The sequence below is a fragment of the Lathamus discolor genome, chromosome 9 (genome assembly GCF_037157495.1).
Source record: "Lathamus discolor isolate bLatDis1 chromosome 9, bLatDis1.hap1, whole genome shotgun sequence".
Taxonomy (NCBI): domain Eukaryota; kingdom Metazoa; phylum Chordata; class Aves; order Psittaciformes; family Psittacidae; genus Lathamus; species Lathamus discolor.
The window spans coordinates 13,663,992-13,678,781 of record NC_088892.1 but is presented as its reverse complement, the minus strand read 5'-3'; the positions used below and the strand labels follow the sequence as shown (position 1 = coordinate 13,678,781).

Sequence of the window (14,790 nt, the reverse complement as noted above, 5' to 3'; positions counted from 1 at the left end):
TATAAATTGTCATTAAAAAGAAACATGCTACACCCATCTTTAGAATTAAAGGGGTTTTATTATTTTGCCATAGAAAGCTCTAAGAACTAATATCAAGTTTTGATTAAAGAAAAGAAAAACACAACTTGAAAAAGTATGTTAAGGAAAGACTGTACAACTATATACATTACAGATCTGGCAAAAATGACAAAATGATTCACATGGAACAGTTCCTAGGTAACAGCTCTAGAATTTGATGTCCAATGTATATAGTTGTCAGCTTCTGCATCTTTTTATAAGCTGCATGCCTTAACAGTACAAAATAAATAAGCAGTCAATTGTTATCTCAATGTTTAATTCTTGTACTGGAATGCTATGGTAGGAATCCCCAAAGAAACACAGCGAGGATGCAACCACCACTATCATATTCTGCAGCAGACTGTTAATGTTTTATTTGTATATAAATGACAGTGAGGTTTGTTACCATATTGTGTTCAATTTTTAAAATTTAATATAAATGCTTTTTTCAGATTCAATCTTTTTCTTTCATTACCCCAAAGCCAATTTCTTAATATTTACATACCTTTTTTTCATTAAGTTAAAGTGGAAGCTAAGTGTTTACAAAACAACCAACCAGAACGAATGTAAGTGCAATAGCTGGAAATCTAAATATGAAAGCTCATGGCCCCATAAAAGTTTTAAACAAATGGATTTAACACGTTTCCAAACCAATAAATACTGGAAAGTGAAATAAAAAAAATGCTTTACATAATCTCTGGACTTTGGATATCAAAAATCACTTTCAAGGAAAACCGAAGACCCTGAGACACATGCAAGCACGAGTCTTCTAGCAAAAATAGTTACACAGCCCTAATTTTCCAGTTTTCCTCCAAAAAGAGACCTTTACTAGGCACAGTTTAAGGTTTTAAATATATCAGCAGCAAATATTGATAGCTGTTTAGTTATTACTGAATGTACACTTTGCAACCTATGCTTAATTCCAGATGTATCATGTCAATAACAAAAATAACAAAGTCTTTATCTTGTCAAAAAGTTCAGGAAGTCTCCATAAAGCACACAGCCAGCTCCATCAGAGCTCCTTGCGCTAAAACAGGTAATCAGAACTTACATCTTGTAAGGACACTGCTGAAATACCATGTTGGGTAACATCCAACTTTCAGCATTTGAAAGCATACCCCATTATATGCAATGGGGTCTGCAATATGATCCGGAAATAATCACGTATATCGTCCTCTTGGCCTACAAAACTTAAGTGCTGAGAATTACATGCATAAGGTAAACCTATCATCCTCTTTCTCCCATTGCTCCTCATACAGATTTCTGGTACCCTTTTTTTATAGCTCAAGTTGTATTTGAACCATTTACCATTTAAACGTTATCCTGTCTAGAGTGCTACACACCTAAAACCTTAACTTTGATAGGATCAAGATGCTTACTTAAAACATGAAAAAGAAAAACCTTTACGTGTAATTTAAGCAATAAAAGGTTACGATAACAAGTACTATGCATGACAATCCTCAGTCATCTCTAGAACTTGAGCAGTTTTCATATTACCATTTACAAAAATACCACAAATCACTAAATCTGAAATGCTAAACTATGACTCCAGTAAATAGCTGTTTGTTTTTCTCAGAGGGACTACTTCCTGTTCAAGCTGGACATCTGATTTATCTTCTGAGTGCTTAAAATTGGACCAATTGCATGGAGAAAAAAACCAGGACAATACAATAAACCCCAAACTGAGAGTATGTGACAAGTAGGCGACTGCAGAGAAACGATACTTTGGACTATGGTGGACAGAGGGTATTTTTTGACTGTTTAGTCCTCATGCTTCCACACCGTATACATGGGGTGAAGAAAAGAAACCCTGTTTCACTTAAAAGACCTACCCAAATGGGCACAGGAGACCCTCAGCTGTCTCAGTACTAAAACTGACACATTATTTCATAGTTTTGAGAAGTAAATTTCAAAGCCTTCAGCTACATTTAAAAAAAAAAGAAGTATTACTGTTTTTTTAATATCAGACTGACGTCACTCTTCTTGAAGAGCAAGAAAAGGAACAGTGCTTTATTCCAAACAACTGGCATCTTCTGAAAACCTAACATTATTCCTCAAGCTTTAAAAAGGCAAAATTATCTCCTTCCGAAGTGTTTTAAGCTCCTTCACTATTGAGCTTTGTGGGCATTTGGGGTTTTTTTCCCATTGCAAAGAGTAAAACGTAACAGTCCAGACACTGCTCACCATGCTGCCAAGTTTGTTCAAGTTAGCCCTAGCTGAGTATCTCTCAAGAGCCAAGACTATTTGCATGAAGACAGATGATTCATAGTGCTTATAAAAGCAGAACTAAGATTCTGTCTCAAAAATATACTACTCCAAACGATTGGATCAGTTATTTTGGACCCCTGCAGTAATGCATTGTTCACAAAAATAAATATGAGTTGTGGGATTTCTTTTTAAAATGGTTCCACATTCAAGAGACTATGATGAAAAGTCTCTTTTCTTGGTTAACGTCTCAACAGAATTCAGCATTAAAGTGCCAACATGAAAGAAAGGTTTTACACAGTAAGCATGGGTACTATTACTTCAGAAGAAAGACTTTGAGCTCTTTTGAAGAAATTGTACCTTTTCACACTACAAATCCCCACGACTGGATCAAAATTAACATATCAGAAAAAAACTGCCAGCTCCTTGGAAATTTATTACTCTCTATGGAAGGGAACTTTCAGGTAAATTGCTTCCACAAATCACTTGCAGCTACTAATAATCCATCTAAGTTCTACCATTAGATTACTTGGTAGAAGAAATTAACTTGTTTTCACTTTAACATTTGATTTACAGCAATTTTAACAGTTCATGTAAAACATGTGCAGTTATTTCTGCACTGAATATTTCCAGCATTTGATGTATTTCAGTAGGATTCCGGTATTACGAACTCAAATTCAGTACTTCCCTCTGACTGATTCTGTTTAAAAATTGTTTCATTTGCCTGTGGAACGAAAATGTCATCCCAGGTAATTTGTCTGGCTGGAGGGTTAGATGGTGTTCCTTCAGTGCCGTCCTTCCCTGAGCCAACCCGATAAACAATTCCACCCTCGTTTATTACTGGTATATTGCTGGAGCGATCACTAATGTATGCATACTGTCTGATCTGCAGCGACCTGCAAGGATGCAATCGATAAAGCTTGTTATCTCCAGAAGGGTCTTGGCTATGAACTGATCTTACGTGGGAGGCCATAACTTGGTAGTTGATGAAGGATTTGCCACACGTCAAGCACTGGTACCTTCGCTCACCCGTATGGTGGATTTCATGCTTTGTACGGTATTCTGCAAGAGGAAAGACTTTGTGACAGTATCGACATGGATACTTCTTCTCCCAGGAATGAACGTTAAAATGTCTCCGTAAACTCGTCAGACATGCATATGATCTCTCACACACAATACAAATGTAGTAGACTCTTCCATCCACTATGAGCTCGTAATGGTCATCGTGCTTTACTTTCATGCGCTTCCTGTTTGAAGAGTCACCACCAGATGTTCTAGGTGTCTCATCGGGCTTGGCTTTGCTTTCCTCGGAATCACCCTTTACAGGAATGACGATGTCGTATGTATCCTCACCAATATTTGCATAAACCTTACAGCCAGTGGATAAGCCTTCTATTTCAGTTGCTGTATCTAAAGTTATGATTTTCTGCCCTTCTGCCGCATGCTTTGATGCTATACCTGAATTGAATTCCTTGTTGTTTCCAGTAAGGACATCTGAGATTTTTATTTTAATTTCTCCAGGTTTAGAAGATGTCTCTTGTGAAACCTGTTTTTTCTGTACACCTGATCCTTCAGCCGTTGCTGCCTTAGGAACAGAAGGTTGCTGAACCAAAGAGCTACTGCTGACCGAACCAGGACTAGAGGAGCTAATGACATCGACATCATCTTCAACAACCACTTCATCATCAACAGCAGTTGTTTCCGCTTTAGTTGAGGAGCCATTATCAGGTGGCTGCTGGTTCTCTTCAACTAAATTAATTGTGGGGAGCACATGTGTTTGATGCGAGGAGCTGGCACTGAGTGCTGCGTTCAGAAGAGGCTTATTTAGCACAATGATATTAGGAGTCAAATGCTGTGGTGTTGCAGAGACAAGTGATTCGGCACTTGACTGCGTTTGGTTTGGGTTCAGCTGACTGGCAGATGAAGCGAGTTTTTGAGCTGCTGTGGTGCTTGTCAAATAGGGAGAGCCACCATTGCCACATGAATTTGGGTCAGAAACTCCAGCTGGACTTGGGCAAGGCTGGTTCTGGGTTGCAGCATTTTTATCTTTAGTACATTCTTTTGGAGGAACAATCTCAGAGCAAAAAATTACATCATCATCCTCATCATCTGAATCACTCACTGTAATTTTTGTAGTCTCATATTCTATGCCACGTAAGGAGAATGATTGTGTTATAACCGGCATCCCATCTGTTACCTCTTGACTCTCTGGCCTTATCACAGGTACTTGCGTTTCAGCATCCTTTTGTCCTGGATTAGAAGATGAAGTTTCTGAAGCACCATCTTTGACCTCACTTGTAATGATTTTTCCTTCAGATGGAGGTACGCCCAGCTCAGCTATGAATTTAACACCCAGCTGCTGCCCTGACTTAATCAGTTCATCGAGCAAATCAGATCGAATGCTGATTATTTTGGAACTATAAATATAGTTAAGAATTTCTGCAAAGACTTCTGCTCTTACAAAGCTCAGTTCAATCACCTGCCCAGCCACTGGGAAAAGCTGGTGAAAGTAAGTGCTTGAGGCTGAAAGGATGTTCCTGTGAGCTCGAAATTTCCGGTCCTCCACGATGACAGTAACATCACAAAAAAGTCCGTGGCCACGTTGTTCATTCAAAGACTGGAGCAGCACACTGGAATACTGTGTGTCTGTTGCTGAAATCAGTTTTTTCCCCTCCATTCCTACAAAGAGAAAGTAAAAGGCATCCAATCAGTGAAAATAGAGGTTTAAGGTTTTAACTGCATGGCAAAGGTCCCACATTTACTGTTTATTCCTCCCTTTGAAAACCAAAAACGAATCTATTCACAGGCTTATCCGCTATATATAGAACTCTCTAAATTTATTTCTTGTTATTTGTCCCTTCACATTCTACACAAGGTACGTGCAATTCTGAGTATACCCTCTGCTCCTACAAGGTGAGGAAAAGACAAACAACTGCGTATCTGATTCAAGAGCAAATAAGGTACATTTGAAAACCAAGAAGATGCAAGATTCAGGTCCCTTGAAAGACTTTAAACATGATTACAGAATTATTTTTAATTGTGAGAATATTCCATAAATAGTTATGAGAAAACCCGATAAAACCCACATTATTTACAGGCCAGACAGCAAAATCTGTGCATCAATATACTACCAGTCAACAAAGATTAATGCAAATGCTACTGACACTTCACTTTATTTTCCCCAGAAGAATCAAGTTCTGTTTTTATCCCTCCTCACAGGTTTGCCAGGTTGCTTTGTGTTTGAAACCCAGACGCTGAGGCAGCTCGGTAAGGAAACAACCACCACAGACTCGAACGGTGAGTTCAAACCCGTCAGTCCTCGATTTTACTCGTTAAACTTTATTTCTGCGTGCCCGAAGCGGGTGAGATGAGGAGGCCGAGCCCACCAGCCCCCCCCGCCGGCGCCAGACCTCGCTCACCCGCCCCCCCCCGCGGCCCCCGGTGAACTTTACCATGCAAACGAGCGTTTCGCGCTAGAGATGCCACCGCCGCGGGAGGCCTTTCGCGGGCCACGCCGCGGGCTCCGCGGGAGCAGCAGAGGCGGCTGCGCTCACAGCCGGCGGCCCCTCCGCCGCCTCCGTCCGGACAGGCCGTGCCCGCCGCCGCCGCCGCTTCCTGCTCCGGGCGAGGCGAGCGGAGGGGCCGCCCGTTCCGGCGGCGGGGAGGGGGGGAGCAGGGCCGCACCGCGGCGCGCAGGAGGAAGACGAGGAGCCGCGTTACCTGCGCCGCGGCCGCCAGCTCCCGCCGCCCCGCCGCGCACAACAGCCCCGGCCACCGCCGCTCTGCAGCCGCCCCGCTGCGCGGCCGCCAGGGGGCGCTGCAGCCCTGCCCTCCCCCGCGGGCCGCCGCGCTCCGCCCCGGTGCGCCCTGACCCGGGCGGCCTCGGCAGCCTTCGGGCGCGCTCGGGAGCGGAGGCCGGGGCTGTGACCGCCGCCAGCAGGGTCTCCGGACGGGCTGCCCGAGCGTGCCGTGCCCCTGCCGGCGGGGCTCCCCCGGCCCGGCCTCCGGCCCAGCAGGCGAGCTGAGGTGGGCGGTGGCCGCCAGGAGCCTCCGGACACCGCCGGGGCCTGCTCCGGCCCCGCCGCTTCTCCCGCCCGTCGGTGTCGAGGGCCGGTTACAGGCCCCAAGACCCCGTGTGTGGACAGCGGCGGGGGGAAGGCTCCCGCCCCGCCGGCCCCCGGCGCTGCTCTGCAGGGGGCATAGAGCAGCCGAGGGCCGAACACACGGGCCTCACTTCGGCCTTGACAATCCTTGCCTGGCTCCCAGCGGAGCCCGAAGTAGCCCCCGCAGCACCTGCCTTACCTCTGGCCGCGCTGGATAAGGCTGTGGAGCTGTGCGGGCAGCAGGTTATTTACCACTGCGGCTCAGCTCTTTCCCGGGGGAAGGAACCAGGCTGGCGCTGCTCTGCCAACCACTGATGCGGCTGGCACCCTGGCCTGACAATCTAACCCAAACCCGAGCACCCAGGCTCATGCGGCCGGAGCATCCGCTCTGTATTCTGTGCACCATGGTGGCACTGATAAGACTCCACTGTGCAGTCCCTTGACAAAATGCAGCTCTCGGCACATCAACAGTCATCAAAGTGACGTATCCACAATGCGGGCTCTCAGAACTGTCACTGCTCCTGAACACTCAAAGAGCACCAAGACCATAAAAGATATTTTTCATCTTCAGTTATTGATCTGTTCTTTTCTTTTTTCCCTATGGATTTTATGACTTGAACCACAGGAGTTCGTGATTTTTCTCATGATTCAAAAACCTTGCCAAGAACAACTGTCCTCCTATCAAGTTCAACCAGAAACATTAACAGGCCACAGTCAGTGCCACAAACGACTGCAATCCCTCACTGCACGTATCAGCAACAAAATGCTCCTGCCTGGGTTTATGCAACCTGCCAGCAAGAAAATCACCTGCCATGCTCGCTGTATTGTATAGCTAGTAGCAGAGTGCCTTTTTGAAGCCAGCCTTCAGATCTGAAATGTTACAAAGATGTTTTCTGCTTATTTATAGGTTTTCTAGAGAGTTGAGTAGAAAAGAATAAGTAATAGAAAATAATAATTGAGGAAAAGATTGGCTTTTCTTCCTCATGCAACCCTTCAATTCAGTTTTTCTCCTTCGATACAGGTTTTCAGACATCTTTACACTGGGTTATATTAGATGAGAGTAACATTTATTTAATTCTTAATGTATAATATTCACCTTGTCACAGACAGGACAGAGCTAACGCTTTACTGAAGCTGCCACTCAGTCCCCCTGCACCTGAACACAGAATGTCAATGCAAGTATTTTCTTGTCTACCATGCATCTCTTAGTTTCGGGTTTGTTTGGGGTTTTTTCCCTTTTTATTTTTACATAAGGCTAGAAAGTGTTTGGTGAGCTGACTCACATAACAAATTAAAAGATAGTGACAAATTGAACCATTTTATCTAAGCTATTGATAGAATATTGATATCTAAGACAGAACCTGGTAATGTCCTTGGAACTGAGAAAATTGAGACAGAGTAGCAACTTCTATTTTGATGCATAGAAGTGATCCTCTGGGATGGAGGCTCTGAAAATACAAAGCACAACTTTAAAGCCTCGCAGAATCACGTGTAGATTTCTGTGAGAAGACAAAACCCCCATTGCAACACAGTGATGAGTTTTGAGTAATTTGAAGATCTCGCTTTTAAAAATGCAGTTTGTGGGAACAGATTCTTTTAAAGACAACTCTGAGAAAAAGCAGCATCCTCTGTCATGAAAAAATGTATTTTACACTGAAATAAATTAAATTTGGCAAACAGAATGGTGAATTTCCCCTTATGGCCTGCAGTGAAATCAAAATTAAAGTAAGACTATTTTTAGGGACAGAAATACCAATTGTGGCATTTCAAATAAAACACCTCTGCTTCTGAAGGACTCTCAAAATATTAATTTCTACCATTCATGTATCAAAGAAGTTTCAGAGTATTCTTCCTGTCAATCCCATTATCTATAAAACCTCATATAACTGAATTTAAAGTCCAATGATACTTTTATTCATATCAGTACTTGTAGATGCTGCCATTACATACTGTATATATATGCATTGCACAGCCTATGTATAAAAATACTTCTAATCACTTTCCTACATGAAGTAACAGAGGTGCAGAGTGCTCCGGAGATGCTTCAGTCACTGTCTTGCCAAGGCAGGCCCTGGGTGCCAACGTGCAAGGCCAGACCACAGGAGCTGCCCAAGCTGCTGTATCCAGCTGTGATGAGCACCGCAGTGCTCAGCACCCCCGAACCTCCCCCGCGCCCCGCCCCGCTCTCCTCTCAGCCCCAAAACCCAGGCTCCAGCACACAGCCACCAGCCACATTTCAGGGTCTCCCCCCCCCCTTTTCTGCTCCAAGCCCTGGCTGTGGGGGATCCTAGGGGAAAAGCGAGGAAGGGCTACATGCCCTCACAAAGGCCTCAGGGTGCATTTACCCGGCACACACACAGGTCCCCACATTACATGTCTGGCTCAGCAGCTTCCATCGCTCTCATGAGTCGGTGCCATGACCTCCTGTAACCAGTGCTGGGAGCACATAGTGACTCGGACTTCCTCCTGGGGGCATCTGATCATACCACATGGGTAAACAAGCTTGGGCAGCCTGTGAAGAGAGCGGGGCTATGGACAGCAGTTTTAGGATCACTCTGGGTTTCTGGTTCTTCCTGAGACTGGAAGCTCAGGGAGACAAAGTCAGTGAGCCTTAATTCATGCAGTATGGATTCAGCCGCTGCAGGCTTCCGGCTGTCTCATTCAAATGACCCGACCGCCCATCAAAACAACAGCCTGTTAAAGGACAGCCTTGTCTAGTTTAATCGGACAAGCCGTAGTCTCCGGTACTCCAAACAGAGGAGACACCAGGCCGCCCTCAGCCAGACACAGGGTGCAGTGACCCCAAACGCACAAACCTCTGCCAACATCGTCACGCCCCTGCTCCCCGCAGGAGCCCATCAGCGGTGCGCCGCGCTCCCGGGCAGAGCAGGAGCAACTTGTTCCTCCCAGAGAGCACCGCCGGAAGGTGCTCAAACCGGGCACCTGCGGGGAAGGCGCGCACAGACGAGGGGCAGCGAGCGGCCTCCCGAACTCCTGATTTGTACCATTTGCTCCCCAAACCGCGGCTGTTCCCGGCGGCCACAACGGCGACGGGCCGGTCTGGGCAGTGCCCTGTTGATAAATCTTCAAACAACGGCCGTGGAGGCTGGCCCGGGCGGCGCTGGGACCCGGTGCCCGGGGAAAGGGGAAGCCCCGGCGCCCGCAGCCCTGAGGGTCGCGGGGACTCCCCCTCTTGCCCTCGGCGGCGGGGCCGTGAGCTGTCCGACGGGCAGTACTGCTCCTGGACAGCTCCCGGCCTGCGCCGCCGCCACCCGCACCCCGCTGCCCGCTCCGCCGTACCTGGCGCCGCCGCGTCCCGCACGTCCATGCCGTCGGGCGGCCCCGCAGCACAAAGCGAGCCGCCACCGGGAGCGCCGCGGAGCTGTCCCGCTTCCGCCCCGCCCAGCCGGGAGCGCGCCGGAAGCAGCGCGCCGCCCGGAAATGTGTCGTTCGCCGCGGCCGCCATGGCGCCGGCGTCACGGTCCCGGAGCCCGCCCGCCGCCAGCCCTGAGCGCCGCGGCCGTCGGTCCCGGTCCCGGTCCCGGTCCCGCGAGCGCAACGGGCTGAAGCGGCCGAGCCATCGGCGGAGCCGCAGCTGGTCCCGCTCCCGCGAGCGCACCCCCGGCGGGCCGCGCGCCGCCCCGCACCACGGCCACTACCACGGCAAGGCCTGGCCGGAGTACTACGAGAAGGAGAAGGAGGAGATCCTGCGGCAGAGGTGAGCGCCGCGCCCGGGCCTCCTGCCGTTTGTGTACGGTCCCTTCGGCACGGCCTTGCGGCGGCCCTTGCGTGCGCCTGGTGTGCGCTTTACGTGCCTTGGGTGGTTAGAAACGGCAACAGGGTTAAAGCGTTGACGTGCCGGGTGTAGCACTTTCATATCTGCCTTCCAAGCAGTTGACCCGGGTTCGATTCCCGGCCAAGGCACCACAAGGGTACCGTCCCCGTCCCAGTCCGTTTTGATTAGTTTTCTGACATTTTACTGACGGCCTCACATGAAAAACTGAAAAAACCTCTAGAGCTTCACTAGCTCTATTCTCTGTCTTTCTCAGTTCTGAGATGACAGTGAAAGCGTTTGAAAGCTTTAGAGGTTTTCTAGAACAGCTGGGCTTTTGAAGGGTCAGGCTTAGTTAGTGCTTGGATGGGAGACCACCTGGGAATCCTGGGTGCTGTAGGCTTTTACCACCCTGAAAATGCCCAGTCTGGTCTCATCTTGGTCAGTGAAGGTGTTCTCCATTGCAGGAGACTCAATGAAAGAGAGAGGATCGGAGAACTGGGGGCACCCGAAGTCTGGGGACTGTCACCAAAGGTTCCTGACCCTGAGTAAGACATATTCTTTCTTCTTTTCTCTGTTTTTTGTGATATTGATTGTATGTCAGTTCAGTTTACAAAAATGTCTTCTCCCTCCACTAGTCCCTTTTAGTTCATGTGTGTCAGTTCATTTCTGAACCATCGTAATGAAATTATTACTTCCCCTTCCCCAGCTTCCCCTATTTTCCCAGAAAAAATTCCCCAGTTAATTCCAACTAGCAGTTTTGTGAGACATGTTCTATTGTAGGTCAGGCAATCTTTGTGGTGTTGTTCTGAAAGCAATTCCCATGCTGTAAATCAGCTGTTTAATAGTTTGCTCTATTGCCAGCACTGCCTCAAAATCTGCAACTGTGTGTTTGGCCACGTGTACATTTGATCTTGAATACTGCACAACAGACTGTAAATAGTCAACCTCTTGTTTTCATTCAGTTCTGATGAGCATACACCGGTAGAAGATGAAGAGGCAAAATCTAAGAGTAGTTCTTCAGATTCCAGCTCAGAAGGTATTTTGTTTTGCTTACACAGCTTGTTTTGAAAATAGGAAGCTGATGAAGTCTAAAATCTCTTGCTTGCAAGATGTTCACCAACTTGGATAGGTGCAAGTGAGTGTGGTGGGCTCAAGTTTGAAGGAGAGTGTTGCATTGGGAAGATCGAGATGTGTATGGAGCAAGATGAACTTTGTCTGCTCCCTAATTATTAAGGTTACCTTTTAAAAACCTTCTAGAGGAAAAAAAGAAAAAGAAGAAGAAAAGGAAGAAGAAAAAGCGGAAGGGATCCAAAAGAAAACGCAGAAAACATTCTGAGGACAGCGACAGCGAGTCAGAGTCTGAGGACTCCAGTGGTAAGAAAAGAGGGTTTCAGCTAACACATGTGGTGTGAGAGCTCTTCTGCTGCTCATCTGAATGCAAAGTGACATTTCTGGCTTTTGTAGCGCACTTAAAATGTTCTGAAATTAGAGAGCTGCAGCACCGATGTGGTATTCTCATCTTTCACCATCTTGCTGGGTTTGCAGTGCATTTTCCTTGAGTGCTTGTGGTCTGGCCTTAGGATTTCTGAATTTCCTAGAATGGTTTGGGTTAGAAGGGATCTTAAGGATCATGTAGTTCTACCTCCCTGCTATGCACGGGGACATCTTCCACTAGGCCAGGTTGCTCCAAGCCCTGTCCCGCCTGGCCCTGAACACTGCCAGGGATGGGGCAGCCACAGCTTCTTTTGGCAACCTCTGCCAGGGCCTCACCACTCCCATAATGAAGAATTTCTTCCCAATTTCTAATCTAAATCTCCCCTCTGTCAGTTTAAAGCCATTCCCCCTGGTACTACGTGCCCTTGTAAAATTTAGCACCCATTGGGCACCCCATGCCAGAAATACATTTGATATGTTCTCATATCAAGCAATACTGCAGGTAGCTCTCTACTTGTACTTTTGCAGCATTAATTGGTACCTAAGCAAATCATGCCTGAGCAGCTGTGTACTAAGGCATTCTGGTGGACGTAGTTATTCACAGTGCAGTAAACTACTTAGTTATAGCTAATTATCTCCTTTTGATAATATACATACTTTCTTTTTTTCAGATGAAGATAGAAAGAAAAGTAGGAAGAAGAAAAAGAAGAACAGAAAGTAAGTTTCCAGGTGGTTGTGTGTAATTCTACCCGCTTTTGGCCAGAGGGCAGCGCCACTTTCATAGCAGGTAGTGAGGAAGGCTCAGTGAGCATTCTTGTTAGGGCTATAAATGCTGTTGAGTAATCTTAATTTGATGGAATTTCTTTAAATCTGCAGAACCACACAGCATAGAGGACTCACTGCAAGCATAGGGAGCAACTTTCTGACACTATATGACAGGTGTAACAGCGTATACATTGTCTTTGTTTTGCTGTAAGGCATTTTCTTCTATGAAACAACAACAATCTGCATGCCAACAGCCAGGTCTTCCCCCAAACTTGCATTGAGAAACCAGTGACTTGAATATGATTCCAAGCACTTTATTTCATCTTAGATTTTGGTAAATAACATGTCTGTCTTTGACCTTATCACAGGAAGAAGTACAAGAAAAAGAAAAATAAGAAGAGCAGGAAGGAATCCAGTGATTCAAGTAGTGAAGATTCTGATGAAGAAATGTTTCAAGGGGAAGATCTCTGGATTGAGAGATCAAGTAGGTTCACCTGGCTTTAAACTTGCATCAAAACTTCTTAGTTTCCTTTTGTGACTTTTGTTAGGTGTTGCCGATCTGTGTAACTGTTCTGATAACAAAAAACAAAAGGCATAGTATTAATCTTCCTCATTATTTGATTGTTGCAGAAAATATGGAAGCTGATAGCTTGATTGGACCAGAAGCTCCCAAAACTCATGCATCTCAGGATGACAGGCCTTTGAAGTGAGTGGCCAGCTCTTAACAGTATTTTGATCAAATCGACTGAATGAAGCCTGAAGGTTACCATTCAAAAGGGCTGTTTTAACAGCCTGGCATGCATCAGAGAGAAACGCAGTGCCAGAAACTCACAGGCACAAGTAGCAGTGGTGCGAGCCTTTGTGCTGGCCTAAATCCAAGTAGAAGAGTCTGGTTTATGCTTTTTAGCTTTGATTCCCAGAAAATCAATTTTAAGGTGCCTTTATGCTAATGCTCTGCAGTATTGTGAGTTTACAGTGTCTTCATTACCGTTCAATCAGAATGTATTAATTTAAGAATTTCTTGCTAGTGTTAGCCATAAGGAAGAACAGGACAGTTTATGGGAAAGAAGCTGGATGTTTAGCTCCTTCTCCCTCTATTACAGACTGAAATCAGTACTTACTTTTTTTTTTTTTTTAAGCTATGGACATGCCCTCTTGCCCGGTGAAGGTGCAGCAATGGCAGAATATGTAAAAGCAGGAAAACGTATACCCCGGAGAGGTGAAATCGGCTTGACCAGTGAAGAGATCGCGTCGTTTGAGAGCTCTGGTTATGTCATGAGTGGCAGCAGGTATTGTTTTGATGATGATAATGGTTCAGTGAGATTTTAAAGAGCTGCTTCTGCTTCTAGCTGATTAGAAGACTGCTTCCAAGCTCAGGTTGAAAGCATGGATGAGAAGGTGCTCTGTGTGCTTGCAGTAATCTACACTAAACTCACTCTTGCTATAGATAGATGATATATCTATCCAATTTGGTTTTGGAAGAACACTTCCTCCTCAAGAGCAAAAATTCTTTCTAGCTAATTACAGATAATTACGCTTTCTAGATAAGTACACTTGTAGTTTTCAAATGCGGAGATGCTTGCGTCAGGTGGCTCAAAGGCAGTGTGTTTGGACAGCAGTGGGGATGCACTGGTTCTTCAGTAGGAGAATAATCCAAGGGTGAGAGGTTGGCTGTGCTTTTTTCTCTCTGAGTCAAACAGGAATTTCCCTTAAATTTTGATAAGGCAGCAGCTGACACCCTTGGGGTAGGTTGGGCTTTCTGGCTGACTGCCTGAGAGCAAGAAGTTAGTTTCTTGCTCTGCCATGCTCCTTCATGGGAAGGTTTGTGTGCAGTTTGGATGCTCTAGTGTAGGTATCTTTATAAGCCACTCAAAACATTCAGCCCAGTTGAGGGATGTAAACCGTGATGGGGCATTACTTCCCTCTGTCCATGCTGAAGTACACAATGTTCTCCTCTGCAGACATCGCCGAATGGAAGCTGTGCGTCTGCGTAAAGAGAACCAGATTTACAGTGCAGATGAGAAGAGAGCTCTGGCATCCTTCAACCAGGAGGAGAGGAGAAAACGAGAGAATAAGATCCTTGCAAGCTTCCGAGAGATGGTCTACAGAAAGACTAAAGGCAAAGAGGAAAAATAATTCTTCATTTGGACTGGACACCACAGGTTCTACCAAGCAGCAGCTGACCTGTTCCAGTTGTGACTTGACAAAAACCTTCCAGTGCTGCAGTGCTTTTCACCCAACAGGGTCAAGCCTCAGGAATGGATTCCTTGGATCAAGGAAAGAGTTGGTTTTGTCAGATTTTCTTGGATGGTTTGCTCTCCATTCACAAGAAATCCCTGTAAAATGAAAGGCTACAAAAGGCAGGGAAGGCAGGAACAAGCACGGAAGATGAAAGGTGCAATGTTCTGAGCTCACTTTGGATCAGACAAGCAGGATTCCTTGGGAGGGCTT

At 46.1% G+C, this 14,790-nt stretch overlaps 2 protein-coding genes across 4 annotated transcripts; one reads left to right on the top strand and one right to left on the bottom strand.

The window, feature by feature from the left end:
* Positions 1 to 38: 38 nt before the first annotated feature.
* ZBTB33 (zinc finger and BTB domain containing 33) lies at positions 39 to 9,798 on the bottom strand. 3 transcript variants are annotated; one of them, XM_065690117.1, is made up of 2 exons: positions 9,666 to 9,798; positions 39 to 4,941 (listed from the first exon to the last, which is right to left on the bottom strand). In XM_065690117.1, the coding sequence occupies exons 1-2, from the start codon at positions 9,691 to 9,693 to the stop codon at positions 2,909 to 2,911; spliced, it is 2,061 nt and encodes a 686-aa protein (XP_065546189.1). In that variant the 5' UTR covers positions 9,694 to 9,798; the 3' UTR covers positions 39 to 2,908. The 3 variants fall into 3 exon arrangements, with proteins under 3 accessions (XP_065546189.1, XP_065546191.1, XP_065546190.1); XM_065690119.1 differs by lacking the exon at positions 9,666 to 9,798 and adding an exon at positions 5,983 to 6,054; XM_065690118.1 differs by lacking the exon at positions 9,666 to 9,798 and adding an exon at positions 5,715 to 5,976.
* An 8-nt stretch (positions 9,799 to 9,806) lies between these two features.
* NKAP (NFKB activating protein) lies at positions 9,807 to 14,637 on the top strand. Its single transcript, XM_065690132.1, has 9 exons — positions 9,807 to 10,083; positions 10,605 to 10,685; positions 11,103 to 11,176; positions 11,398 to 11,514; positions 12,246 to 12,291; positions 12,708 to 12,823; positions 12,970 to 13,045; positions 13,479 to 13,628; positions 14,301 to 14,637. The coding sequence occupies exons 1-9, from the start codon at positions 9,830 to 9,832 to the stop codon at positions 14,473 to 14,475; spliced, it is 1,089 nt and encodes a 362-aa protein (XP_065546204.1). The 5' UTR covers positions 9,807 to 9,829; the 3' UTR covers positions 14,476 to 14,637.
* The last annotated feature ends 153 nt before the right edge of the window (positions 14,638 to 14,790 follow it).

Excerpts from the sequence above, each read along its gene's own strand:
- ZBTB33 (XM_065690117.1), bottom strand. The coding sequence starts at position 9,693 with ATGGACGTGCGGGACGCGGCGGCGCCAG. Across the intron at positions 4,942-9,665 it reads GCGGGACGCGGCGGCGCCAG|GAATGGAGGGGAAAAAACTG; the intron begins GTACGGCGGAGC and ends TTCTCTTTGTAG.
- NKAP (XM_065690132.1), top strand. The coding sequence starts at position 9,830 with ATGGCGCCGGCGTCACGGTCCCGGAGCCCGCCCGCCGCCAGCCCTGAG. Across the intron at positions 10,084-10,604 it reads GAGGAGATCCTGCGGCAGAG|GAGACTCAATGAAAGAGAGA; the intron begins GTGAGCGCCGCG and ends TCTCCATTGCAG. Across the intron at positions 12,292-12,707 it reads AAGAAAAAGAAGAACAGAAA|GAAGAAGTACAAGAAAAAGA; the intron begins GTAAGTTTCCAG and ends ACCTTATCACAG.